This window comes from Microchirus variegatus (genome assembly GCF_963457635.1).
Source record: "Microchirus variegatus genome assembly, chromosome: 18".
Classification (NCBI taxonomy): domain Eukaryota; kingdom Metazoa; phylum Chordata; class Actinopteri; order Pleuronectiformes; family Soleidae; genus Microchirus; species Microchirus variegatus.
The window spans coordinates 2872701-2900237 of record NC_139819.1 but is presented as its reverse complement, the minus strand read 5'-3'; the positions used below and the strand labels follow the sequence as shown (position 1 = coordinate 2900237).

At 42.1% G+C, this 27537-nt stretch overlaps 3 protein-coding genes across 3 annotated transcripts; 1 reads left to right on the top strand and 2 right to left on the bottom strand.

Moving 5' to 3' along the window:
* Nucleotides 1–28: 28 nt before the first annotated feature.
* On the bottom strand, nucleotides 29–5173 carry LOC310940118 (protein SET-like). The gene is made up of 8 exons (XM_083905048.1): nucleotides 4964–5173; nucleotides 2972–3029; nucleotides 2672–2814; nucleotides 2484–2587; nucleotides 2149–2262; nucleotides 1846–2016; nucleotides 732–863; nucleotides 29–595 (listed from the first exon to the last, which is right to left on the bottom strand). The coding sequence occupies exons 1-8, from the start codon at nucleotides 5034–5036 to the stop codon at nucleotides 572–574; spliced, it is 819 nt and encodes a 272-aa protein (XP_083761174.1). The 5' UTR covers nucleotides 5037–5173; the 3' UTR covers nucleotides 29–571.
* A 2092-nt stretch (nucleotides 5174–7265) lies between these two features.
* On the top strand, nucleotides 7266–21479 carry LOC310940167 (serine/threonine-protein kinase N2-like; the record flags this gene model as incomplete). Its single annotated transcript, XM_083905098.1, has 20 exons — nucleotides 7266–7476; nucleotides 8862–9013; nucleotides 9114–9336; nucleotides 10002–10115; nucleotides 10416–10525; nucleotides 13649–13759; nucleotides 13820–13876; nucleotides 16189–16264; nucleotides 16368–16560; nucleotides 16980–17097; nucleotides 17539–17591; nucleotides 17685–17742; nucleotides 17823–17914; nucleotides 19075–19251; nucleotides 19354–19416; nucleotides 19496–19572; nucleotides 19675–19817; nucleotides 20222–20368; nucleotides 21097–21177; nucleotides 21276–21479. The coding sequence occupies exons 1-20, from the start codon at nucleotides 7278–7280 to the stop codon at nucleotides 21477–21479; spliced, it is 2448 nt and encodes an 815-aa protein (XP_083761224.1). The 5' UTR covers nucleotides 7266–7277.
* Nucleotides 21480–23557: 2078 nt separating this feature from the next.
* On the bottom strand, nucleotides 23558–26505 carry LOC310939700 (palmitoyltransferase ZDHHC12-B-like). Its single transcript, XM_083904513.1, has 5 exons — nucleotides 26271–26505; nucleotides 25660–25793; nucleotides 25435–25524; nucleotides 25167–25333; nucleotides 23558–24088 (listed from the first exon to the last, which is right to left on the bottom strand). The coding sequence occupies exons 1-5, from the start codon at nucleotides 26365–26367 to the stop codon at nucleotides 23746–23748; spliced, it is 831 nt and encodes a 276-aa protein (XP_083760639.1). The 5' UTR covers nucleotides 26368–26505; the 3' UTR covers nucleotides 23558–23745.
* Nucleotides 26506–27537: the final 1032 nt, after the last annotated feature.

Sequence of the window (27537 nt, the reverse complement as noted above, 5' to 3'; positions counted from 1 at the left end):
AAATCTGACGCACACCTGCCCCGCCCCTCCCCAGCTGGCCCCGCCCCCTGCCCAAGAAACATTACAAGTCAAAAGGAATGAGCTGGTATTTAAGGGGAAAAATAAGGTGTTTTTTTGTTTTAAATCAAGGGATTCAAACACCCCAACTAAACTCAAAAGTAGCTAGCACTAGGTCACTACACCATGGCTTCAGTCAAAAATTTAACCACACAACCTTTAATTCAGGAGGAATTCTGTGTCAATCATCTTCAAATTGTACTCAGGATGCCGTGCTGATTCTAGTGGAACACTTTATTTTAATTTTTTCAATGACTTCAGGGGATGGTACTCACAATTCAGGGCAAAGTGCCATTGGCCGTAAGATGAGTCAAAGGAGAACAGAACATGGCACCGACAGGTGAAGAGGCTTCAGAATGGAAAATGAAGCACACACACAAACATTATTTAAAAAAACAAAACAAAAAGTAAAAAGAAAAAAAAAAAAAAAACTTTGCTCCCGAACATGAGTGGAAAAAAACCAAACGGGGGGGAAAAAGAAGGTTGAGGGTTTGGGGAAGTTGATGTTATTTTATTAGTCGTCTTCTCCTTCGTCGTCCTGGAAAAAACAAACAAAATGAGTTTTAAAAACAAACACCAGCAAACCTGCTCTAAAAACTAATTAAAACTAATTTTAAGAGTCAAAACTAAATAAAAATAAATGGAGAAACTATTCGGGTGTGAAATATATTTACCTCTCCATCTTCTCCGTCATCCTCTTCATCATCCTCTCCGTCTTCATCTCCCTCTTCATCAATGTCCTCCAGTCCTTCCTCGTCCTCTTCTTCTTCCTCACCTTCACCCTCTTCATCATCCATGTCAGGGACCTGTGGACCAAATGTAACTTTCATTAAAATACACAGAAGTAAAAGCAACTCTCATATTTTGTCTGTCAAATACATTTTATCGCGTAAAGAGCAAGAACTTTGTTTTTGGGGGAGTCGAAACACAACTCGGGAGTTTAGACACAAAAAAAAACACAACCCCTTAATAAAAGAATTGCGCAATAAAATCTGCCAGTTTAAGTCTACGATATCTACGTCACATGTTCACATCTTTATCTCACCGTTAGACACAATGTTTCCAACAGGAAACTGAAGTTTGTAAACCACTCACACTCCCACACCAAAGTCCATAGAGAAAATCAGTGATTTTTACAATCTTTTCAAACTTGCACCGTAAAATAACAAAGAAGGCCATCACACCATCCTTGAGTATTTACAGCTTGGTCCAGCACGGGGCCAATGTGTTCTCGGGTTTAACTTTTGCTGTAAAAGTGGGAGATGGAAGTTAACTAAACTTTCATGAGAAGGTAATGACCACGATAACAGAGCATCTGGGGAAGAAAGAATCGGTTGAATCTTGTTGCATCATCATTTTTTGGGTAAATGATGTGTATTACGGCAATGATTGCATTAATAAAAAACAAATGTTTCTCCACCTACGACTACCTCATTTGTTGTGCCTTGATAACCACAAGGCGGCAGCAGCAAGCATTTAGTTAGTGGAGCTGACGTTTGTGGAAGTCATGACATTTACAAGGATTCTTGAATGCACCTCAAATCTGCTCCTTTAAGCTAAATATGCTGTAAATATCAGAGACTGATGAAATTTACTAAGGTCTTTGAATGCATCGTGTTAGCTGCTCCGGAGTCCAGGATAATCCAATGGCCATTGAATATTCGAATAGCATTTTATTTTGCGATATTTGTGCAGCCCAACTTGCAGATAACAAAAACAAACGTTTTCGTCTGAGAAGTTGCCTCCTCTGAACTCGTGTCAAAAAAGTGTTTTGAGGTGATAACATACCAGGTAGTACTGCAGAGGGTTTGGCCAGATGTCGTCCTTGATGACCTCCCCGAGCTCATCAGCGCCTGCGTCAGCGTGATCGGTGAACCAAGTGAAGAAGCTCTCGGGCTCTTCGTGTTGCCTCTTCCTTCCTGCTTTGTTCTGTGTCTGGCTGGAGCGCTTGGTCAGATCCTTGACAAGAAGACGACAGACATAAAAAAAATGTTAGCGTTCAGATTAAAACACACGGAGTCCTGAACAATTCTTGAAATGACGTGCTATGGAAAATGTAAAGAACAAAAGTCTGTTTTCGTGTACACCGACCTTTCCTGATTTCCATTTGATTTCCGACGACGTAGAAGATGGATCTCCGCTCTCGTTCAGATGGAACTCTTTGGAAAGTCCTTTGTTTTCAAAGTACGGATTCTCGTCGAAATACTTTAAGACAGAAAAACACCAGAGGTAAAAAAAAAAAATCTACTTGCACCGTTACAGAACGGCTACATTTAATTACATTTAATCAAAATTAACAGTCAACAATTTTGAAAATTGGGGTTTCTTTTGTAAAAATTACTTGTATATATATTTTTTTTTTAAACCCAAAAAATGAATTAATTCTAAAATATAATAGTTTGTCTTCAGTGCACAACAATACTTACAAAATCTATTCTGTAGCCTGACTTGATGTCTTCAAACTCTGTCACCTCCACTCGGCTCAGGTAATGAAGCGCTTCTTCATCTTCCTCCCCGAGTAGAGCAGATACTGCAAACAGCAAAATGAAACCCACACGTCACGAACGTCCGGTGCAACCTCGTAATTCCACAGACCTTGCGCTCAGTCACTCACCTTGTGGATGGTTGACAAACGTGGTGACCCAGAAGTTTGGGATTTTGGCGATCAGTTCTGACCTCTTCTGAAAGAATGGCTGACGGAGTTTGTTGTATTTCTGTTCTACTTTGAGGATTTCCTCACTGGCCTGCTCGTTCAACCTGCACAGAGGAAATAAACATTCAATTAAAGCACAAATTGCACTACAAACATATGGGAAATGTCATTTTCCTCTCTTTGCACTTTTGATTTTAATTAACTATTCTTGTCTATAAGTGTGTTTGTAAATGTGCATTTTAAGTGAAGTTACTACATTACCTGTCAATTTCATTTTGGACTTCATCAATGTGTTCAATCGCCTCTTGCTGCTCTTTCTCTGTGGGATGGAAAAAAGGAGACCGAGTCACAAAATCAGCAGAACACGAAATATCAACAAATAACACTGGAAACAAAATGTATAAATACAACTCCTCAACTTTTTACTTTAATTCACACAGTTATATTTTAATAATTTTGGTTGATCTGACTGTAGATAAGAACGGTGTTGACGGTCTGTAAATAATGTTTTGAAATATACATTTCCAATCCACACAAGTTTTGGTGGCGCCATTTATCTTCTGAAAAGAAAATTCACCTCTACAATCAAGTCCAAATAACCTGGACCTATATTTCTGTGCACAGGAAACTAGCCATGCAGGAACCGCAACAGGAATCGGCCAATTATCAGCCTGGCCAATTATTGGGGGCCAAATCTAGACATGCTGCCAATTATCACCATCTGCTTTTTATTTCAACAATGACAAAACTATTAATAACTATAAAATAAACAACGAAGATAATAAACAAAACGTTTTGTGTTGGAGTTTGTAAAGTTTTTTTGATTGTTAATGTACTGCATGTTGGTTATCATCACAATCCAGTAATAATCGATATCAGCCCTGAAAACCCGGTATCACCCTGGCAGGAAGTTATGCTTTCTAAAGTTTGGTCTGACGCCCACTATTGCACTTAAATTGTATTAATAAAAAAAATATTTAATTGTGTTTTTTATCATTATATCAGCTCTAGATATCCGTTACCGTCCTAATATAGTAATCTGTATGGGCCATTAAAAAGAATCAGTCAACTCCTGAGTTTTACAAGCTGGGTGTTAGTAATTCAACATCAGTGAAATAAGTGTTTTATGTAACAGATAATGGCAAAATAAAAAGATTAAAGATGGTAAAGTATGTCTTACGAAATGTTAAGCTTACTGTAAAAACATTTCCTGTTGTGGTAAAAAAATTTATCAATTATTTTGACCAATACTGAATTTATGGTTCAGAATTATTGACTTCCACGTTGGGCTGGGCAATATTATGAAAGTTGAACCCAGAGATCCCGTAAAATGCCAGGGAACGGCAAACGTCAAAAGTTAAAAAATAAATAAATAACCCATAGGTCGAAGCGAGTTAAGCGGCCATTGGCAGCAGCTGCAGGGGGCTCAGACTCTGGCTGTTTCCGGCCGGTTCGTGTCGACGAGGCCGCCGCGTGGTTTAAATGTGGGACATCGGTCTGAACACACGCACACATTCATACAGAAAAAGAGCCGCGATAAACGCGACACACGGAGGACTGAGACTGAATCCACAGTAAAAGTGTAAAAACCCTCATCGCAACACACACTACCAGAATCACTTCTGTAATAATTATAATTAACAAACACGATTTAAAGTGGAATGTGGGTCGAGGCGATGGGTTTTTAAAAGCATCAGCAGAAACAAAACACAACGTCGTGCGCGAGTTAGCATTAGGTAACACTACAACAACAACACTTAGTCAAGCTAGCTGCTATTTCACAATTAAAAACAGCAAATTGAGCGCTAGTTATTATTATTATAAAAAGGACAGTATATGTTCCATAAATGGGTGAAATTGAGCGTGTTGTGATAATGTAGTTTTAAGCGGCAGCGCACCGAACAATGACGCCTGTGCATCGCACACGGTGAACGGACCACGCTGATGATGCTAACGCAGCGAGCTAACATGGCCTCTGTGAATGGAACAACAGCGCTACATGCTAACGGACGCGCTAGCTGAGCTAAGTGCTGCTGCTGCTGGGGGAGGAGAGCGCGGACACACGCAGCAGCAGCGGCTGCGGTGGCCGCGCTCTCCCAGAAACGAGCTCCAGAGACAAACATAATATAAAAAAACACATTACATGAAAACAGTTCGTGGTTTTTTTGTCGCGCCCAGTGGTGAAGCAAATGCTGTGGGAGAAGAAAGTGAAAATGGCGGTGAACAGGAGGCCGCCATTACCCCCCCACTTACCGGAGGTTTCGTCCGCTCCGTCATGGTTCGAGTTCAGCTCCTTTTTACTCACTTTTGCCGCCGAGGCCGACATGTTTTCTCTGGCTGGGTTAACTTACAGGCGTCCGCGGGAGTCGCTCGTAGCTGTGGATGTGGTTTCTCCCCGTACAGGAGAACGTTAGTTCGGCGTAAAGTTCAGCGCGGAGAAGCCAACAACGTGCTGCTGCCGCTTTCCACACAATGTAGGTGCTGCTGCTGTTGCTGCTGAGGAGCGAGGAAGTCACCGCCACCGCCGCTGCCGCTCACGCGCTCCTTTCATTACGAACGCGCCTCGGCGAATGAGGCACAGACTATAGAGCTCCGCCTCTCAAAGTAGGTCTCACTGCTCCGCTCAAATCTGTCCATTTACCGCTGTTTACCCACGTAAAACCGACGCTAAAACCAAACAAAGCTCGAATCGTGCGTTTTAAATATCTTACGCGTCACATTCAAGATATTTTAGGGCAAAAAAAAAACACGTGATGTTTATTGAGGCCAAAGCTTCTGCTGGACCGACTCGCGCACTTGCGCACTTAGAATTATAATATATATATTTTTAAAATAGAAAAATATGCTGAATGTTAGTTTGTTTTTTGGCTCGAGATAATTATCGCAATATGACCCAGGGCCGACCCAAGCCTTTATGGGGCCCGAAGCTGAATACTGGGGACTGGGGGGGTGGGCAACACCCAGAGGAGCCAGGGTTTGACTGTTGATGCTTTTCCACCACACAGTTCCAGCAAGAGCTGGATTAATCTGTCAATTATTTTCTCGATTAATAGTTTGGTCAGAAAATGTAAAAAAAAGTTGATCAGTGTTTGTCAAAGCTGGAAATTGTTTTGTTCACAAACCAAAATGATTCACTTTTAATGATTTCTTTGTTATGTGGAGCAAAGAAACCAAGACTAATTCACTTTCAAGAAGCTAAAAACAATCTAAAGAAATCTTGTTTTGATCATGCAAAAAACTGATTCAAACTGATTATCGATTATCAAAATATTTGGCGATTAATTTAGTAATCGATTAATAATCGATTCATCAATTAATCGTTTCAGCTCTAGTTCCAGTACAACTTTTCTTCTCTATCAGTGATAGTTATAACCTGGTACCTGGGGTGTTTTTTTTCAGATTCAGCTCAGCCGCAGAGAGTGTCGTCACGGAAGAGGCACGACCGGACGTTCGACACAAGAATCAAAGTCAACATTGTCCAACTGTAAATCAGTTTAAAAAAAGTCCTGACATGAAAATGAATGTTTAAAGTAAATGAATAAGTTGTTGGTGGCACAATTTATCTTTTCTGGAAACAAATAAACGGTATTTGACCTCAAACACGGTTTTTATTCATTGATTTATTTTCATGAAACCTGGACCTGTCTCTGTGTGGATAAGACCTAACATGAGGGAACTTCCTGAAAGGATTAATAAAGTTTTTTATCTGCTCTAATCTGATCTAATCTCCAGCCTCTGCATAAACACGTATGTTGACTTCTGTCCATGTTTGTTTTAGTCCTGTCAGATTAACAGACTGGTGATTGGACTCTGCCATGTCCCAAAGACATGATGCAGGATTTTTGGCCAGTGACAGCGCTGGGACATGTGGTCATGCAGCGGCCAATGCCGAGCCCAGAGCAGGCAATCAGTGCTGTCAGAGCAGCAGCAGCAGCAGCAGCGTCAGTGCTGGCACTGGAGAGGAAGTGTGTCTGCAGAGAGAAACCCCCTTTAAAGAGACACAGAGAGGAGGAGGAGGAGGGATTTGCTTATAGAGGAGGATGAGGTTGCAGCGTGAAGGAGGATGTTGCAGAGGCTGCAGGGAGGCAAAAACAAACAGAGCAGCAGCAGCAGCAGCGTTTGTGTCATCCAGGTCTCAGGATGTAGCAGCTGACAGAGACAAGAGAGCAGAAGAGACGTCAGCCTGAGCGAGTGTCAGAGGACGCGGCGGGACAGAGGACTTGTTGTGCTGTCAAGGATAGTGAAGGTGGAGAGGCGTTACCTGAGAAGCCCAGCCCCTCCTCCTTCTCCTCCTCCTCCTCGGAGAATGACAGATTAGTCCTTATTCAGCACAGAGCCACAGCATCACTGTGAGGTGAGTGAAGTGCACAGTCATACTCACTCACTCACTCCACATGGGGCTGAAGTGTCACTGGTGATTTCCTCTCCTTGTCATGGTAAAACTGTGTTGTTGTTGTTGTTGTTGTTGCTGTTGTGTGTATGTAGTTTAGTCGTCTGTGTGTGTGTCACATGAGCTGTCAGGTAACTGAAGTGTGGTGGTGACGACGGTGTCGTTATCCAGGATCAGATGTTGTCCACAGCTCAGCAGATGCTGCAGGACAGTCGCTCCAAGATCGAGCTGATCCGACTGCAGATTATCAAAGTGGCTCAGGCTGGAGGAGGAGGCGGCGGCGGCGGCGGCAGCAGCAGCAGCAGTGGTAACAGCGGTGGTGGTGACGGTGGTGATGGTGATGGAGGTGGAAACAACAACAGCACCACTAACAGAGGTCAGACACCCGTGTCCTCGCATCTTCCTCATATTTACTTATTTAAAGCTGCAGTAAGCAGAGCTGGAAAGAGCGCTGAACAGCTGTACTTGAGTACAAGTATTGTGACTTGACTGAATTATGACTCGACTACAAGTACAAGTACTGCTGAAGAAATGTATTCAAGCAAAAGTAAAAAAGTACTACTCAAAGAGTATAAATGACTTCTTTAAGAGACGCTTAATACAACAATCAAATGGCCAGAAACTCAAAGAAATCATTTGTCTAAATAAACTGAGATCAGACCTGACTGAGGGAGTGTTTGTGTGTATACAGCAGCAGAGCTTCTTGTGCAAAACTGCCAAATTCATGAGATGTGTTGGTCATTAAGGTGTCTTAAAACATTTTGTTTCCTTTAGATTCACAGCCCTAACGATGAGGAAGTTTCTAGTAAAAACTCACCAGGATTTGGTGATTTTTTAAATGTATTTTGTTGTTGTTTTTAAGACACAATCTTAACAGCAGAAATATCTGTCCTGACATCTTGTTTGAACCTTTGTTCTGCCAACTGTCCTCTCTGTGGGTGTTATTTTCTTTAATCCACAGAGTGGAACCACTCTGACAGCATTAATAATAGACATGAAGCAAATGCAGCATTTAACTCCGAACTGCATGGAGGCAATGTTGTTGTTCGTTTAAACTCACGTGAGCAGCTTCAGCAGCAGCAGTAACAGCAGCTTCAACAGCAGTAACAGCAGCTTCAGCAGCAGCAGCAGCAGTAACAGCAGCTTCAGCAGCAGCAGTAACAGCTTCAGCAGCAGCAGCAGCAGCAATAACAGCTTCAGCGGCAGCAGCAGTAACAGCTTCAGCAGTAACAGCGGTTTCCTGTCCATGAGAGTGAGAGTGTAGGAAACAGGAGAGTGGACGTAACTGGACACCTCGTTTCCTCGGCTCACGTTTCCTCTCCATGACTCCTGACCTCATTTTTTTCTCATTGATTCTTTGTGACGTTGTGATGTTGAATTCACCGTGGGTCCAAGTGTCTGAGAGACGAGGGTTCTTTTCTGGGCCATAAACCTGTCTCCGGCCCTCACTTCTTCTTCTTCTAATAATAGTTTCTGGCAGGATGTACACTGAGAGGTGTATCATCCTATCATCTCATCACTCTCATCCTATCATCTCCTCACTCTCATCCTATCATCTCCTCACTCTCATTCTCCCATCTCCTCACTCTCATCTTCTCCTCATCTCATCTCCACCACAGATCAAATTTCTCCCTCATCTCTGAGGCAGATATCAACCAAAACAATGAGCACAAAGTTGTTCTCTTTACCTCTGTCAAATATCTTTTCTTCTGTGACGTTCTTCACGCTCAGGTTCTTCTTCTTCCCTTCTTCTCTCTCCAGAGGTTCCTCCACTCACCATCAGTGTCGCTGATGCTCGTCTGGCAGAGCTGCAGCACCACGTCCAGAGAGAGACGGACACTCTGGTGTTGGCCAAAGATGTGGTCAAGCAGCTGGAGGGAATCTCCTCCCTGGACCAGAAGGCACTGACCGAGGTTAGACTCCATCACCTACATCAGTAGTAACAAAAATAGTCATGGTAGGTAACAAGGAAATGGCGTTACATTCAAAAAATTATGTTTGTCCGACATTCAGGCTCAGTCCCGCGTGCTCGACTCCTCCCAGAAACTTGACCTTCTGCGCCTGTCGCTCGACAAACGTCTGAAAGACACAAGCCACGAAGAGCCTCCACAGCAGCAGCAGCCAGCAGGGGGCGCCGACCCTTCGGAGGAACCCTTGACTTCCCAGATCAACAGACCTGAGTGTCCTCTGTCCACCTCCTCGTCCACCTTCTCCATGAGACCTGCGTCCTTAACTGGTAACACACACACTCACATGTCTGTGTGTGAGTTAAGCTTTAATTTTCATCACTTTAAATAAAATAAATAATCAAATCTACGTCAGTTTAAGTCACTCTCCCACACCAAAGTCCATAGAGAAAATCAGTCTTGTCATTGGTGTCACAGACACAGCCCGGTGTGTGGTCATGTTGTGCCGTATGCTGACTGCCAGTGGATAATCACGTGTAATCTGGACAGTTAAGCTGTAAACCAGTCTCTTCCTGCACCAGACAAAAAAATAAAAATAAATAAATACAGATTTTTGATGATGTAACAAACCCTGGAGTTGCTCTGTTGGCAGTGAGTAATGAGAACGAGTCTCAGGGCGTGATAAAAAAAAGAAAAACACTCTGGATGTTTTTCTGCCTCACAGAGAAATGAAAGATTATCACACACATGGTGGTAATTACAGGCTAGGCACACACACACAGATTTATTCATGTTGACAACTCAAAGGTTTTATTTTGAAATGCTGCAGTCACGGAGGTCACATGTTTTCAGCTCTGAAAACAACACAGTTAAAAACAAATCACCTCGAACACATGTTCGTTTTATGCTTTTAGATTTAATTTGCAGATTCAAATTGTGATTTTAGGACAGACATTAATGTTTTTATTATTTCTTTTTTCTTTTCTTTTTTAAGGTAAACTTGAGGTCAGGCTTCTGGGATGTGAGGACCTACTGTCAGACACGGAGCAGAACAAATGTCCAACAAAGGACAGTCCACCAGCTGCTCACAAGACAGACGGACATCAAGGTGAGTGACAAGATCGAGACCTTTAGGGGCCAAAACCAAGACCAATACTTAAAGGGACCGAGTGAAAAAACCAACACTTTATGGACTTTGGTGTGGGAGAGTGAGTGGTTTACAAACTTCGGTTTCCTGTTGGAAAGGTCTGTCTAACAGTGAGATAAAGACGTGAACATGTGACGTAGATATCGTAGACTTCAGTTGTACAACCAACCAGACCTGCGTTACATACAGTATGTCATTGACTTTTGAACTTACATGTCCCCTGGTGTTTGTCCAGTCTCATGTTGTGTCTCTTTCTCACAGCAGAGGTCGCTGCCGTGCTCAGGCTGGACGGCAGGCTGGTCGGTCGGACTCGGTGGGCAGCTGTGGGCAGACAGAGCTGGGACCAGGTGTTCTTTATTCAGCTGGAGCGGGTGAGTCCACGGTCACAGAGTGTGGTCACCTGGTCGGTCAGAGATTACGTTCAAATTCACTTTTACGCCATCTGTTTTTTCAGCAGGTGACTGACTCTGTTTCGCTCTTTTTTGACTTTGAAATCTCAAAATGATGATGGGTTTGAATGACTTCTTTGTTTTAAGGAGCAAAGAAACCAGAAAATATTCACATTCAAGAAGCTGAAAAATCACACAAACTGGTTTTTAAAATTTAAAAAAACCAGCAACAATAACTGATTCATTGATTATCAAAATAGTTGACGATGAACTTTGAAGTTGATTAATAACTAATTAGTATCAAAAGTGCCATATCAATGAAATCTGATTGATTGATCAACCGTTGCCGCCGTACAAAGTTAAACTATGTACTACTTTAAATTTAACTCTGTTTCAGGACTGTTCAATTTGTTAATTGTTGTTTAGAAGGAAAACTAAATGTTAAAGCTGTTTTTCTGTAAAGAATAATAATTAAAAAAAAAAATTAACACTACACACACAATATTAACTGTACTTTCTAGTTGTATTCTACTAAAGAAAGAAATCAGAATAAATGATATATTATCGTAGCATTACTAAAACAACAAATCAAATTTAGTACAGTACTGTAACACATACAACAGTGTACACTTACATATATTTGAACTAAGCATTCACTAATTAACCTTAAACTTAACCCTGTCTGTCCACATTAATTCATCAAAGTCATTAAATTCATTTAAAATAGAACAAGCTAACCGTTTACTTTTTGGAATAATACATCATCAGTGACTCAACATTCTTCTAAATGTACAGTTAAACCACACACCTATTACTACTACTACTATAATTATTATTAGTCTGTACACAATAATAATATTACAGTACAGTCAAACAAACTCACAAGGTTTAGCAATGACGACGCTAATTAGCCGCGTAGCTAACAGCTAGCTTATGAATATTTAATATGGCGCAGTTTTAACGACCTTAGCGACTCTGCGGCGGCCACAGTGACTGTTCATCCTAATTTACCTACCACAAAATAGTACTTTCTAATATTAGTTATAGTACATTTCTTTTTCTACTTTTATCAGTGTACTGCTACTAGCACTGCTAGCATGCTAATGTCGCTCTGTTTCACAGTAAACAAAGCAAACTTCCGTCTCCGCACGTCAATCTCTACTCTTACCTGCTGCACCACCGGGTTGTGCTCTTCTCTTCTGCCGTTACACAGAGAAGAGCATCGTTCGTGTAATTTAATTTCATGTGATGACTTTGTTGTCCTTGCATCACTTTGTGTTTGAGTGGCTTTGACGCGTCATTCCATTGGATGTCTTTAATGACTTTGATAACATGCAAAGGTAAGGTACATAAGCTCAGGAGAAACAGTTTCACACTCACAGTTTGTTCCTCAGCTGTAAATCTGACACATCTTCAACATGAAGAAGAGGAAGACATGGGTACTCCCCACCAACTTCACTGATGATCCGCAGGAGCCGAAAGGGCTGCAGAAAATCTTCGGGACCAGGGTTACGAGGAAACCGGCCGCTCTGAAGACGCCTGTGGACACCGAGGCAGAGTTAACGGAGTCCCTGCAGCAGCAGAACATCGGAGCTGAGAAGACCAATAAAAAGAATGTCGAGAAGATGACTGTGACCAAACCAAACACAGTCAAGAACTGGATCGACATGAAAATCACCAAGAGGGGATCACCTCCAGCAGCACCTGAGACACCAGAGGACCAGACTGTGCTGACCACAGAGGAGAACCCATCTCCACCTGATCAGGTCATCATCGCTCAGAGCCCTGAGTCAGCTGTGCAGAAGCTTCAAGAAGTGGAGATGATACAGCAAAACACAAAGGACGTGTCTGTGTTTCTGGCCTCACAGAAGGAGGACTCGACCTCCAGACTGGCAGCTGCACTGGCCCGGGACCTTCTGGAAGACTCCAGACTTCAGTGGGAGCAGGAGAAGTCCAGACTTCTGGAGGAGCACCAGCGAGAGACCTCAGCGCTGAAGGCCGCTCTGCTCCAGATGGAGGAGGAGAAGAAGGAGAGACTGGAGAGAGACGTCAAGTCTTCTGGACTCTGTGCAGCTGAGCAGGAAACCTCTGTCCACGAGGAGGAGAAGAGTGGACACGACGGAGGTGACGATGAGGACAAGACAGGATGTAACGGAGAAGATGATGTGTGAAGAACAAGAAGCTGAGTCAGACATAAAACAACTGAAGAAGAAGAGGAGAAATTCTGCAAAAACTCTAAATTAACCTCCCAACATTCATTATTTTTAATTTATTCATGATACATTTTAAGTTGTGTAATATTTTATCATCACCAAAATAAAACAAGTTAAAAGAGAAAAGTTCAGTCTTGCGATTCTTCATTTTGACTCTGTTGTTGTTACATCTGATGAAAATGCAGCTATTTACGAATAAATAAACACATTATTTCACATTTTACTAATTTATTGTTTTTTCGTTACTGGTATAAAATGTAAAGTAAATAAAACATTTTAGTCAAGACTGTTATCATTAGGAGAAAAAAATATAATAAAAATCAAACATACTACATGAGTCTCATACGAATGAATGAAAAGCTAATAAGTATAAATGTTCTAAATAAAATTCATATTCCTATTTTATTAAACTTAAGTCTTATTTATTATTAATTTCCGCTGTTGTTGCATCTGATATAATTCAAACTGGTTACAGTTTTAAAAAAAAAATCTCACATTTTCTTCAAATGTGTGACTTTAGCTTTAATACGTGTCAATCATAGTGTCATTAATCAGGTAAATATGATTGATATAACTTTCTGACAGCAGGGGACGCTGTTTGCTGCAGGTGAACTGGCATGTTCTGATGGTTGTAGTTCTGTGTAGTACCAGTAGGTGTCGCCCTCACACCTGCAGACAAACATCCAGCTCAGATTGTGAATCATTACAGTTTACAGTTGTGTGTTAACTGAAGTATTTTTAATTTTACGCTAATCACAGAGAGCGACTGTGAAGTTTAACATACGGGAATATCATTAAACACTGAATATAAAGAGTTAAAAGGACTTCACTGTGTATTATGGGATGGGAGGACGATAACGCAAACTTTTTTTCCCCCTCTGGTGTTGGACAGTCTCGAGAGCTGGAGGTGGGAGTGTTCTGGAGGGACAGGAGAGAGATGTGTGCCGTCAAGTTCCTGCGACTGGAAGAGATGATGGACAGACAGAACCAGGACCAGGACCAGGACCAGGACCAGGACCAGGACCAGGACCAGGACCAGGACCAGGACCAGGACCAGGACCAGGATCAGGACCAGGACCAAGGTCTGAGTCTGGAGCCACAGGGTCTCCTCTACGCCAAGGTACTGCTGAACCAAAGACTCAGTTTAAGTCTTAGAGAAACTGAAGTTTGCAAACCACTCACTGTCCCACACCAAATGAGACAATTCTTAATTTTCTCTTAATCTCAGCCCCTTAAAATCTTGGTCTTGGTTACTTAAAGTCTTGGTCTTGTCTTGGTCTTGTCTCAGTCCCTAAAAGTCTTGGTCTTGTCTTGATCTCAGCCCCTTAAAGTCTTGATCTTGTTCCCTTAAAGTCTTGGTCTTGTCTTGGTCTTGTTCCCTTAAAGTCTTGGTCTTGTCTTGGTCTTGTTCCCTTAAAGTCTTGGTCTTGTCTTGGTCTTGTTCCCTTAAAGTCTTGGTCTTGGTCTTGGTCTTGTCTTGATCTTGCCTTGGTCTCAGACCCTAAAATTCTTGGTCTTGTCTTGATCTCAACCCCTTAGAGTATTGGTCTTGTTCCCTTAAAGTCTTGGTCTTGTCTTGGTCTTGCCTTTGCCCTGGTTCCCTTAAAGTCTTGGTCTTGGTCCCTAAATGTCTTAGTCTTGTCTTAATCTCAGCCCCTTAAAGTCTTGGTCTTGTTCCCTTAAAGTCTTGGTCTTGTCTTGGTCTTGTTCCCTTAAAGTCTTGGTCTTGGTCCCTAAATGTCTTAGTCTTGTCTTAATCTCAGCCCCTTAAAGTCTTGGTCTTGTTCCCTTAAAGTCTTGGTCTTGTCTTGGTCTTGTTCCCTTAAAGTCTTGTCTTGGTCTTGTCTTGGTCTTGTCTTGGTCTCAGTCCCTAAAAGTCTTGGTCTTGTCTTGATCTCAGCCCCTTAGAGTATTGGTCTTGTTTTCTTTAAGTCTTGGTCTTGTCTTGGTCCCTAAAAGTCTTGGTCTTGTCTTGGTCTTGTTCCCTTAAAGTCTTGGTCTTGGTCGCTAAATGTCTTGGTCTTGTCTTAATCTCAGCCCCTCAAAGTCTTGGTCTTGTCTTGGTCTTGTCTTGGTCTTGTCTTGGTCTTGTCTTGGTCTTGTCTTGGTCTCAGTCCCTAAAAGTATGTCTTGTCTTGGTCTTGTTCCCTTAAAGTATTGGTCTTGGTCCCTAAATGTCTTGGTCTTGTCTTAATCTCAGCCCCTTAAAGTCTAGTCTTGGTCTTGGTCTTGGTCTTGTCTTGGTCTCAGTCCCTAAAAGTATGTCTTGTCTTGGTCTTGTTCCCTTAAAGTCTTGGTCTTGTCTTGGTCTTGTTCCCTTAAAGTCTTGGTCTTGTCTTGGTCTTGTTCCCTTAAAGTCTTGGTCTTGGTCTTGGTCTTGTCTTGATCTTGCCTTGGTCTCAGACCCTAAAATTCTTGGTCTTGTCTTGATCTCAACCCCTTAGAGTATTGGTCTTGTTCCCTTAAAGTCTTGGTCTTGTCTTGGTCTTGCCTTTGCCCTGGTTCCCTTAAAGTCTTGGTCTTGGTCCCTAAATGTCTTAGTCTTGTCTTAATCTCAGCCCCTTAAAGTCTTGGTCTTGTTCCCTTAAAGTCTTGGTCTTGTCTTGGTCTTGTTCCCTTAAAGTCTTGGTCTTGGTCCCTAAATGTCTTAGTCTTGTCTTAATCTCAGCCCCTTAAAGTCTTGGTCTTGTTCCCTTAAAGTCTTGGTCTTGTCTTGGTCTTGTTCCCTTAAAGTCTTGGTCTTGTCTTGGTCTTGTTCCCTTAAAGTCTTGTCTTGGTCTTGTCTTGGTCTTGTCTTGGTCTCAGTCCCTAAAAGTCTTGGTCTTGTCTTGATCTCAGCCCCTTAGAGTATTGGTCTTGTTTTCTTTAAGTCTTGGTCTTGTCTTGGTCCCTAAAAGTCTTGGTCTTGTCTTGGTCTTGTTCCCTTAAAGTCTTGGTCTTGGTCGCTAAATGTCTTGGTCTTGTCTTAATCTCAGCCCCTCAAAGTCTTGGTCTTGTCTTGGTCTTGTCTTGGTCTTGTCTTGGTCTTGTCTTGGTCTTGTCTTGGTCTTGTCTTGGTCTTGTCTTGGTCTTGTCTTGGTCTTGTCTTGGTCTCAGTCCCTAAAAGTATGTCTTGTCTTGGTCTTGTTCCCTTAAAGTATTGGTCTTGGTCCCTAAATGTCTTGGTCTTGTCTTAATCTCAGCCCCTTAAAGTCTAGTCTTGGTCTTGGTCTTGGTCTTGTCTTGGTCTCAGTCCCTAAAAGTATGTCTTGTCTTGGTCTTGTTCCCTTAAAGTCTTCGTATTCTCCAAGAACTGAAACATGTTTTAAAACCTCACATTTAAAAACCTCCTCTGTTTTATTGACCTAAATCTAATCTGATCTAATCTAATCTGGTCATAGACACAGATTGAGATGAACTTTTTTGAAAATCTGTCTCTTCTGATTTTCACAGCTTCGGTTTGTTGACGCCGTCGTGGAGCGTCAGCCCAAACTGAGACGTCAGCGATGTATCTTCACGAAAGAAAGAGGTACGATCAGCTGATCTGTATCGTCATCATCATCAGTGTGTGTGTGTGTGTGTGTGTGTTACTGCAGTGTGTGTGTGTGTGTGTGTGTGTGTGTGTCTCACAGGGAAGAACTTCCTCAGAGCTGCTCAGATGAACATGAACTTTGCCACCTGGGGTCACCTGATGATGAACATCCTCCCCCGCTACACCTCCTTCACCACATTCAGCTCCACGCTGTGCACGACCCCCGACCTTTCGGCCAACAACGCGCCGCGAGCCTCAGAGAAGGAGCCGCACATCGCCGCTGCACTGCCAAGGTCAGAGATCACCTGACCTTCTGACCTCCAGGAAAACACCAGTCAGTCTGAACGTTTCAGGGGGGAAAAACACGTTTTACTCCACTGCTTTAAAGTTTTGTAAACCACTCACTCTCCGACACCAAAGCCCATAGAGAAAATCAGTGATTTTTAGCTCAAGGGACACAGGAGCTGCTGGTCTACTGCTGCCTCGTGTGGTCACTTTGTGTCACTGATTTACGTCATAATGAAGGATTTTAAAGGGACACTGTGTAGTATTTAGCAGGATGTTTTTAACCGTACTCACCTCATGACCCCACAGATGGTTGTTATGACCTTTTAGAGGGGCCTGAAAACCCAGTTTGGGAACCAGTGGACGAGAATGGTATTATTTACAGTAATGTATTGTATTTGTACACGTGTTTGAACACACACTGCAGTGACACTCCAGTGATCAGACTCACTGACATCACTGAGGAACAGGCTCCTCCCACCAGCCTGAACAACAGAGACGAGCTGCCGCCCACCATCATCACGACAGATCACACACCGTCCTCTGTGCCTGCACTGCAACAACAACAACAACATCAACAACAACAACAACAACAACTGGTAAGAGAATTTTAATAAATCATTACGTCAAAATATTTTACTTTTATGTTTAATTCAAAGTTTAAACATAAACGTCTCCACTAATGAGGCGGAATAACTGTTAAATGTCAGATCTATCTGAATTATTCCATATTTCTGAATTCTACAAGATAAAAACTAGCATTGTTTTAATTATATTTTGATATTTTAGAGCTTTAACAAAAAAAAATGTTTCAGTCAAGGGACCTTTCAAAATGAAATACACTGCAGGGACCCCATCCTGTATTTTCCCCCCTGGAATAATCTCTAAATGGTGTCAGATTATGGAATAAAAATATCAATATTATCTGTACAGTTTATCATGAGTGAAAATAACACTGATGTTGTGACGTTGTCCTGTATTTTCAGTCGTCCATAAACAGCACAGAGAGAAGTGAAGATCAGCCTGTATCTGCTCTGAAGTATATTTACACATACACACAGAGATATTAATATGTGATGTTGTTAAAGTGGAAATAAAGCTTTAATTGTCTTTATTTCTTGTTTTTCATCAGGACGCACGTGGAAGATTTCAAATACATCTCAGTTCTGGGCAGAGGTCACTTTGGGAAGGTAACTTACTTTCATTAAGAGCTTCCTCCTCCTCTTCTTCGTCTTCATCATCATCAGCTGTAACTTCCCCCTCCGTCAAGGTCCTGCTGGCCGAGTTTAAGAAGACGGGGAAACTTTACGCCGTCAAGGCTCTGAAGAAACGAGACATCGTGACCCGTGATGAAGTGGACAGGTGTGTGTGGGTCAGTTCATTCAAACTTACATCAACACTGCACCTGCACACAGGTCAACCAGAGGTCAACCAGAGGTCAACCAAGGAGAGTAACTCAGCACATTCAACAACTCGGCACGTTCAAATCTACGTCAGCTTAAGTCTGCGATATCTACGTCACATGTTCACGTCTTTATCTTCACTGTTAGACAGACTTTTCCAACAGGAAACTGACGTTTGTAAACCACTCACTCTCCCACACCAAAGTCCATAGTCCATAGGTCTTTTCTGAGTCTTGGTTTTGGGCTCAGCCTCTAAAAGTCTTGATCTTGTCGAGGTCCCTTAAAGTCTTGGTTTTTGTCTTGGTCCCATTAAGTCTTGGTCTTGGCCCCTAAAAGTCTTGATCTTGTTTTGGTCCCTAAAATACTTGGTCTCTTCTTGGTTCCTTAAAGTCTTGGTATCAGCCCCAAACATTCTTGGTCCATTAAAGGTCTCAGTCCCTTGAAAACTTTAAGTCTTGGTCTTGGTTTGGACCTTTGTCTCTGTCCCTAAAAGACTTGGTCTGCTCCTAGTTCCTTAAAGTCTTGGTCTTGTCTTTGTTTTTGTCTTGGTCCCTTAAAGACTTGGTTTCCTCTTGGTTCCTTAAAGTCTTGGTCTTGTCTTAGTGTTTGCCTTGGTCCCTTTAAGGTCTTGGTCCCAAGACTTTCAGGTCTCAGTCCCTGAAAGTCTTGATCATGGCTTGATCTTAGTCACTCACTCTCCCACACCAAACCTCATTGAGGAAATCAGTGATTTTAGCTCACCGGGACACAGGAGCTGCTGGTCTACTGCTGCCTCGTGTGGTCTCTTTGTGTCACTGAGGTCAATCTGAACAAAGGATTTCAAACACTAAAGTGACGAAATAAGACATTTTAAGTTAGTGATGGAGGCAGCAGTGGATCAACAACTCCTGTGCGCTGTGATGTTAAAATCACTGATTTTCTCTATGGACTTTGGTGTGGGAGAGTGAGTGGTTCCTGTTGGAAAAGTCTGTCTCACAGTGAGATAAAGGAATGGTCAAATGACCACGACTGAAGACAACGACAGACATCAGACTAATGTTCTTCAGAATGAGTTCACACTTTATCACGTATCAGTAAAACCCAGATGAAAACACAGTTAATCTGAGCGTTAATCCACAGTCTCATGAGCGAGAAGAGGATCTTTGAGATGATCAACGCGTCCCGACACCCGTTCCTGGTCAACCTGCACGGCTGCTTCCAGACCAGCGACCACGTGTGCTTCGTCATGGAGTATTTACCGGGCGGTGACCTCATGATCCACATCCACAACAACGTGTTCACCGAGGCCCAGACCAGGTCTGTGCTCGGTCCTGTCCTTCACACACACACACACAGAGAGAGGGAGTCTCTGCAGGCCACTGAACGTGTGTTTGTTGTTGTTGTTGTTGTTGATGACAGGTTTTACTCAGCGTGTGTCGTGCTGGGATTAGAGTTCCTCCATTTGAATAAAATCATCTATCGGTGAGTCAGAGCACGATCAACAGCACTGAGACTGATGTCGTGTTTTTATCAAAATTAAAGACACACTCTCTCTCTTCAGAGACCTGAAGCTGGACAACCTGCTGATGGACGCAGACGGCTTTGTGAAGATGACAGACTTTGGACTTTGTAAAGAAGGTGATTGATTTGACCGTCGAGAAGTGACATCGAAAACAAAGAGAAAATCGTGTTTTTTTAAAAATGATTCACTTGACCTCCATCTTGTCTTGGTTTTGACAGGAATGGGCTACGGGGATCGAACCTCCACCTTCTGCGGCACTCCAGAGTTTCTGGCTCCGGAGGTTCTGACCGATGACAACTACACCCGAGCTGTGGACTGGTGGGGGATGGGCGTCCTCATCTACGAGATGCTCGTGGGCGAGGTGAGGGACATTTTTACACATCTGTGACTTATTTTCTCTAGGGGGATTTGTTTTTTAAAATCTATTTAACAAAAGACTACGTCAGTTTAAGTCTGCGATATCTTTAAGAACACGTTCACGTCTTTATCTCACTGTTAGACGGACTTTTCCAACAGGAAACTGAAGTATATAAACCACCCTGCTGGTCTACTGCTGCTGCCTCGTGTGGTCACTTTGTGTCACTGAGGGAACTCTAAACAAAGGATTTCAAACTGAAGTGACAAAAAAAGACAAAAGACAAACTACAAACTTCGAAATACCTGAACTATTTCTATTGTAGAAATTTTGAAAAGATCTTACGACAAAGACAAAACACACCGAATCCAAACCGGAGTTGATTCTCGTTTCTCTTTCCTCTCGTCAAGTCTCCGTTTCCCGGTGAGGACGAGGAGGAAGTGTTCGACAGCATCGTCAACGACGACGTGCAGTATCCTCCGTCGCTTCCGCCCGACGCCGTCGCCATCATCAAGAAGGTAACGACCTCTGACCTCCGTCTGTTCCCACAAAACATGCTTTAAAACAGAATTCAAGGTCACTTTGTAAAACACTCACTCTCCCACACCAAAGTCCATAGAGAAAACCAGTGATTTTAAACATCACAGCACACAGGAGTTGTTGATCCACTGCTGCCTCCATCACTCAGTTCAAATGTCTTATTTTGTCACTTCAGTGTTTGAAATCCTTTGTTCAGATTGACCTCAGTGACATAAAGTGACCACACGAGGCAGCAGTAGACCAGCAGCTCCTGTGTCCCCACAAGCTAAAATCAATGATTTTCTCTATGGACTTTGGTGTGGGAGAGTGAGGGACCAAGACCAAGACAAGATCAAGACAAAACAAAGACTTTATGGAACCAACGACAGACCAAGTCCTTTAGGGACAGAGACAAAGGTCAAAACCAAGACCAAGACTAAAGGTCTTCAAGGGACTAAGACCAAGATATGACCAGGACTTTCAAGTGAAGAGACCCGAAAGTCTTGGGACCAAGACTTAAAGGGGCCAAGACAAAAACCAAGACCGGACCAAGACTTTTAAGGGACCTAGACAAGATCGACATTGCAAGCTAAAATAACTGATTTTCTCAATGGACTTCGGTGTGGGAGAGTGAGATAAAGACGTGAGCGTAGATGTCGTAGACTTAAACTGACCTAGATTTGGTTTGAAGTGGCTTTACGTACGGATTACGTGGCGTAAAAAGTGAACTCTGATCGTAAACTGATAATCCATCAATCGTCTGCAGCTGCTGAAGAGAAATCCTCTGAAAAGACTCGGAGCGGGAGAAAGAGACGCCAACGAGGTGAAAGGAGAGAAATTCTTTGAGGTGATTGTTGATTTCTTACCGCTGTCGTTTTTTATTCGTCTTTTTTCGTAGAGAGACAAAGTTTACCTCGGACTCTTTTGACTCTTTTGGTCTCGTAGACGATCGACTGGGAAGCTCTGCTGGCCAAGAAAGTCACGCCGCCGTTTCTTCCCTCCATCGCCGAGTCCGTCGACGTCAGCAACTTTGACAGCGAGTTCACGCGCCTGAAGCCGATCCTGTCGCCGCCCTGTAAACCCTGCATTCTCTCCGCCGAACAGCAGGAGGCGTTCGCCGACTTTGACTTCTGTGCGCTGCACGGATGAGACGACGACGACGACGACTGCGTCGACGCCACGAGACTGAAACAGACGATTGGTCGAACAGGTAAACAAAAGCGATGTTTGCCCGAATGAACGAACCTCCCCACCCCCTGCTGGTGTTGCACTGTAACAACAGCGACTGACCGCTTTCTGTTATTAGCTAATCAGGTATTTTAATCATGAGCATTGATTAACAAACCTTCAGCCACTTTAGTGTTGGATCACATCATCATGTGGAGAAGGACGAACGTCTCCTGCGTACGAACCTCACAACTGATTCACTCGCTGCTTCTCGACGTCAGAGGTCGTTCCAGGTCAGAGACAGAGACGAGGACAGACGCTGTGTCACCGGCTGAGTCTCAATCCAGGCTCTGCAGACTTTGACTTTGACGAATTTGAAGAGCGGACATCGTCACAACTGTGCGTAAAATAAAAAGCAAAGGCAAAACAGAAGTGACAATATACTGGACAGCCACCAGGGGGCGACTCCTCTGGTTGGAAAAAGGAACACAAGACGACTTTTGCGACCTCCTTCTCAAAGTCTACGACCAGCGGGTGACACAGTTTCACAGGGCAAAAACAGAGGATTGTGGGTAATTGTGCAGCAGATAAAAAAAAAAAAACGTGCTTCCACTCTGCGTGAAAAACCCATCACGTCATAAACATTTTCAAGGATCTGACGCGTTTAAACTAAAGTTTAGTGACGTAAACGTCCGTCCAAACATGGACTGTTGATCAGGAAACTTGTGTTTGTTTGTTTGTGTAGAGCAGAGACACTGATCTGATTGTAGCCCTTTATCTTCTCCTCTGCTGCTGTTGTTACAGATCAATAGTGAGGCAGAAACAGGAAGCTCCAGGACGTTATCACAAGCATCATTTTAACGCCTTTTTAAAACATAATAACTGAAAGAGATTGTTGATTTGAAGCGTTTTCCATCGCATTCTGACCTGGGATTTAAATAAAAAAAAAAAAAAATGTTTTTAAAACAACCCCAAAACAAATAAATCAACAAACAATCGTATTAAAACTTAAACAAATTAACAAAGTAATTGGTTAAGTGCATTAAATGAATGAAAATGTGAAAAAAAGAAATAAACACATGAACTGAAATCTGATCAAAACTAAATCATCACTTGTTTTTAATATCCATCCATTGAATTGAATTGAATTGAATTGAATTGAATTGAATTGAATTGAATTTAAATATCTATGTTTTCCCCTCCTCCAGCTTCCTGTTTACTGCAAACACACACCGACCTTTACGTCACAACAAATCTTTCCCTTTATTTCTTTCTGTATTCTATGCATCACTGTGACAGGCTCCGCCCACTGCCTTGACCGATCAAACGAGACGAGCTAACACACTTTCTGGTCACAGAGTTTTTTCCTCTGAACCGCGTGGAAATGTTTTGCGTATGATGTCCAGACGTGTGTGTGTGTGTGTGTTTACGCGTCAGAGTGCATGTTGCCATGGTGACGCCCTGTAACCTGTATGTAAGAGAAGCCATAGAAAAACTATTAGAACAGCCATAACAGAGAGTTTATAGACGTTTAGATAATTATTATTATATTCTGTGAAGAGGAGGATGAAGCCGATATATACATTTATAACACATTATATATAAATATAAATATATATATATATGTACTGTATATATGTACAGGTGTGTATATAACATGAGATCTGTGAGAGTTTGGTGATTTGAGAGGAAAATCTTTATCAAACAAATCAATATTTCACTTGGCAACAATTTATTCTGGTCTTTGCTGATTAATATTATTAATATTAATAAGAGATCGCGATTAATTTTGTCATTGATTAATCTGACAAACCTTTTATGTCCAATTTACAAAAAAAAAGCCAAAAATCTGCCTCTGACAAAAATATTTACCTCGAGTGGAAAGTTTCCAGGAAATCATCTGACGATTAATGTGTGTGTGAGTGTGTGTGCATGTCTATGTGTGTATGTCTTGAAGCTGAAAAGTCCCAGATTTGAAAAACACACACGTGTTCATTCATTCATGTCGGTGAGCAGGACAGTGAACACATGACCTGCTCTGTTAAGCTGCTGTAGCACTTTATGTTCCTGCTGCTGAATGTCTTGTGTGTGTGTGTATGTGTGTGTGTCAGTACTGTGTTTCTGTGTATGTGTGTTCTATAACCACATACATGTACATGTACATACTGTGTATCATAAGTGTTTTAATGTCTCATTGTCAATAAATACAAACCGTACAAATAGAGTTTAAAAAAGAAAAGTCTTAGTGTTAGTGATCTTCACCGGGGTGCGACGACGACGACGACGTCGTGGCGTTCCTCCGGTAAAGCCCCTCCCACATCACCGTCCTGCACATGCAGAAGAAGTCCCACAGGTTGCAGACGACGCCGCGGTCAAACGGGTTCTCCTCGTCGTCGCAGTTCTTCAGGTAGGAGACGCGGTGGCGGGCCATGAACTCCCAGGTGGTGCAGTTGATGGAGGCCAGGTAGAGGTGGCAGCCCAGCAGCACCGCCGTCACCACCGAGGACACGCCCACCAGGACCAGCGTCGACAGCAGCACGCAGTTCACGCGGAGCCACTGCTCCCACGAGAAGCTCGGTAAAACTCCAGAGCTGAGGGAGTAAAAAAAAAGAAAAAAAAAGTCATGTCTTTATCTCACTGTTTGTATACCACTCACTCTCCCACACCAAAAGTCCATAGAGAAAATCAGTGATTTTAACATCACAGCACACAGGAGTTGTTGATCCACTGCTGCCTCCATCACCAAGTTCAAATGTCTGATTCTAGTGAATTCGGCATTTGAAATTGTTCATTCAGATCTACGTCAGTGACACAAAGTGAGCACACGAGGCAGCAGTAGACCAGCAGCTCCTGTGTTCCAGCGAGCTAAAATCACTGATTTTCTCTATGGGGTTTGGTGTGGGAGAGTGAGTGACCAAGACACGATTGAGACTTTTAGGAGCTGAGACCAAAGACAAAAACCAAGATAAGACCAAGACTTTCAGGGACTTAGACCTGAAAGACTGTGGACCAGGATTTAAAGGGACCGAGACAAAAACTAAGTCCAGGACCTTAATGGACCAGGATCAAGTCTTTTGGGGGCCAAAACCAAGACCTTGGTGTGGATTTTTTTTATGCATATATGTTTTAAATAACAAGCACTAAAAATTAAGTTGTGATTAATTTAGCAAACACGTCACAAAATGATATCAGGTGTTTACAGACAGTAAATTAGCTGCTACATTACATACAAATTTGGTCACGTTTTTAGTTTTTATTTCTTCTCTGTAAATGGAGATTGTTTCTTGGTGTTTTTTCCACCGACGTCTCTCGTGTGAAGCAGCTGAACTTTATCTCACACTAACAGAAAAGACTCCTAGGATGCAAAGATAAGTTAAACTGGAAAACACTCTGCAATGTATCGTCTTTTCACTCCTGATAAAGATGTGTGTGTGTGTGTGTGATACGGCTAAGACTGAATCCATCGATAACTTGGTGGAGTGCTTTTCTTTCTTTCTTTCTTCTTGAATGTGAATGTTTTCTGGTGTCTTTGCTCCATAAAACAAAGAAATCATGAAAACTGGATCATTTTGGTTTGTGGACACATAACGGACAGATGAATCATATATGAATATGAAAATAATGGGTGAGTTTGCAGCTGTGGATTCAGCAGAGCAAGTGCAGACGTACAGGGTGATGTGAAGAGCCCAGAGCAGAGTGAACAGCTGCACCAGCAGGAAGACGGCGAACCAGCGGTGGTTCCTCTCTCCGATACAGTTCTCCAACCAGGGGCAATGGTGGTCGAAGCGACGCACGCAGTGACCACACGTCTGACAGTGCTTCGCTCTCATTGGCTGCTGCAGGACAACAAAGACAGAACAAAAGACGCTTCAATTTCAGCAAAAGCACACAAAAAAAACTTGTACCGATTCTTAGTTTGGCAGCTGCTGGTTCTTACCTGCAGGAAGCAGTATCCACAACGACGCAGTCGAGGAGTCGAAGTCTGAGGAATCATCGACTCCATTTCCTCCTCTGACCCTTGACCTCCCTGACACACAAACACATTCATATCGTATCAGCTAATGCCTCAATTTAAATCATAATCTGCTTCACCAGCATCTAATCAGGAGGAATCTGCAGATACTTTTAAAGTACAGGAAAGTATGTTGGTTTCATTTTTCACCTTGACAGAGTCAGTGAGGATAAAACCTGGATCCATTAAAGAAACTGCAAAGTACAACAGCAGCGACAACACCACCAGGAGGAAGAAGAGCAGAGGCAGCAGCAGCTCTCCTCGCTCCTCACACTTACGCAAATCTGCAAAAAAACACACAACAACAAACTGATTCAACACAAATAACATGACTGGTTACTGTAAGTGAATTAAATCAAGGAAGTCACTGCATCGATACTTTTACTTTTGTATTCACAATAAACTAACAATGAATGGAATTCAGTAAAATTGTTTGAATATGTACAAACACTACATTCATACAGATACATGTTTTTATAATGCTTATTTTATAACATTTAATGTACATCTATGGAGTATTTAGCAACTGAAACAGCTAATTGATATGTTAATTGAAGTACTTTCCAACTCAAAATGCAGTACTAACATAAAGTATAAGTATTACAGTGGGGTAAACGTGTATTTTAGTGACGTAAACGTGTATTTCAATGGAGTAAACGTGTATTTTAGTGAAGTGCTCGTGTGTACAGTCCAGTGTGGACCTCAGTCTCCTGTCCTCCGTCCTCAGCTCGAACACTTGACCCGGTGTCAGTCGAACTTACCGGTGTCGTGCAGGAACAGGATGAGGGTGATGACCCAGGTCAGCAGCGTGTGAACGACCCGAACCACACACCCGGTCCGAAACAAGCTACGCGCCATTTTAACACCACGACAGCGACAATTTATTATTGTTATTATTATTTTAAACACTAGTTCTTCGTTAGCACCTTGGCTAACTGACAGCTACCTCTTTAGCGTCTTCGTTAGCATTGTTAGCCGTCCTCGGAACAACGCAACAGTGGTAGTTAAAAAAAATAAAACAACTTAAAATAAAATAAAAAGTAGACTACAAACAAAACGTGCTTTTTATGAAGTAACTGTTAGTTGTTAAACGCGTATTTTTCATGAACGTTCGCGTCTGCTGTGATGTTCTTCTCACTGGTGTCACCACTTCCGTGTTTTGGTACGGAAACCGCAACAGGATAAACTGGAAACGCGAGCGGGAAATCATTGTATATTTAAAGTTTTTCTCGCTGTTTTATGACACCTAATAACAACACTTTAACTGTTTTCTGTTACACATCAACATCGCATCTACACACTAATACACATTTATGTTGATTTATATATCATTTACTTTGTGTTTCTTTTTCTAAAGATAACTCCTGACAGGCGTATCTCTATAATGTTTTTTTAATCAGTTAGTTTTATCACAACCCTATCTACAAACATCTTATCAAAGCTGTAACTTCTCTGTGAACATGTTATTAAACATGTTATTATTCCACTGCTCATTACAACAATCATTATTACTTATATTAAAAATCAAAACAGTAGAAGGTTTGTTTTAACGCATGGCCAGTTCTGGCCATGTGACTGGATTTCAGTTATAATCTCTTTATATTTAACAGGAAAAACATCCCATAAAAAAATAAATGAATAAACCTTACAGCAACAGTTACACAGTGTTATATTATATGCGACCTAGAATAAAAGGGCAGGACATTTAATGTATATCTATGATATAATCTATGACATAATCTCTAACTCCTCTGCTCTGTGTGTGTTCTCTGTTATTGTCAAGTTATGCATGTTTTTTCTTTTAGCTCAGATTTTGAATTTAAATGGCACCGAACTTTTCATTTAAGAAAATTCTGAATCTTACCGATCTAGTTTTCCATCAGAAAAGTTAAAACGATACTAAAATCCAAGAATACTTAATATTAAGTCTTTTAAAAATTAATTAATGTTTAATTTCCTTCTCTGTTGTGATTTATTTATTGTTAACTCCAACTGGTGTCATAACAGGAGAGTTTTCCCCTCAGGGTA

Excerpts from the sequence above, each read along its gene's own strand:
- LOC310940118 (XM_083905048.1), bottom strand. The coding sequence starts at position 5,036 with ATGTCGGCCTCGGCGGCAAAAGTGAGTAAAAAGGAGCTGAACTCGAAC. Across the intron at positions 2,815-2,971 it reads GTCCAAAATGAAATTGACAG|GTTGAACGAGCAGGCCAGTG; the intron begins GTAATGTAGTAA and ends TCCTCTGTGCAG. Across the intron at positions 2,263-2,483 it reads CAGGCTACAGAATAGATTTT|TATTTCGACGAGAATCCGTA; the intron begins GTAAGTATTGTT and ends TCTGTCTTAAAG.
- LOC310939700 (XM_083904513.1), bottom strand. The coding sequence starts at position 26,367 with ATGGCGCGTAGCTTGTTTCGGACCGGGTGTGTGGTTCGGGTCGTTCAC. Across the intron at positions 25,794-26,270 it reads CCTGTTCCTGCACGACACCG|ATTTGCGTAAGTGTGAGGAG; the intron begins GTAAGTTCGACT and ends GTTTTTTTGCAG. Across the intron at positions 25,525-25,659 it reads TCCTCACTGACTCTGTCAAG|GGAGGTCAAGGGTCAGAGGA; the intron begins GTGAAAAATGAA and ends TTTGTGTGTCAG.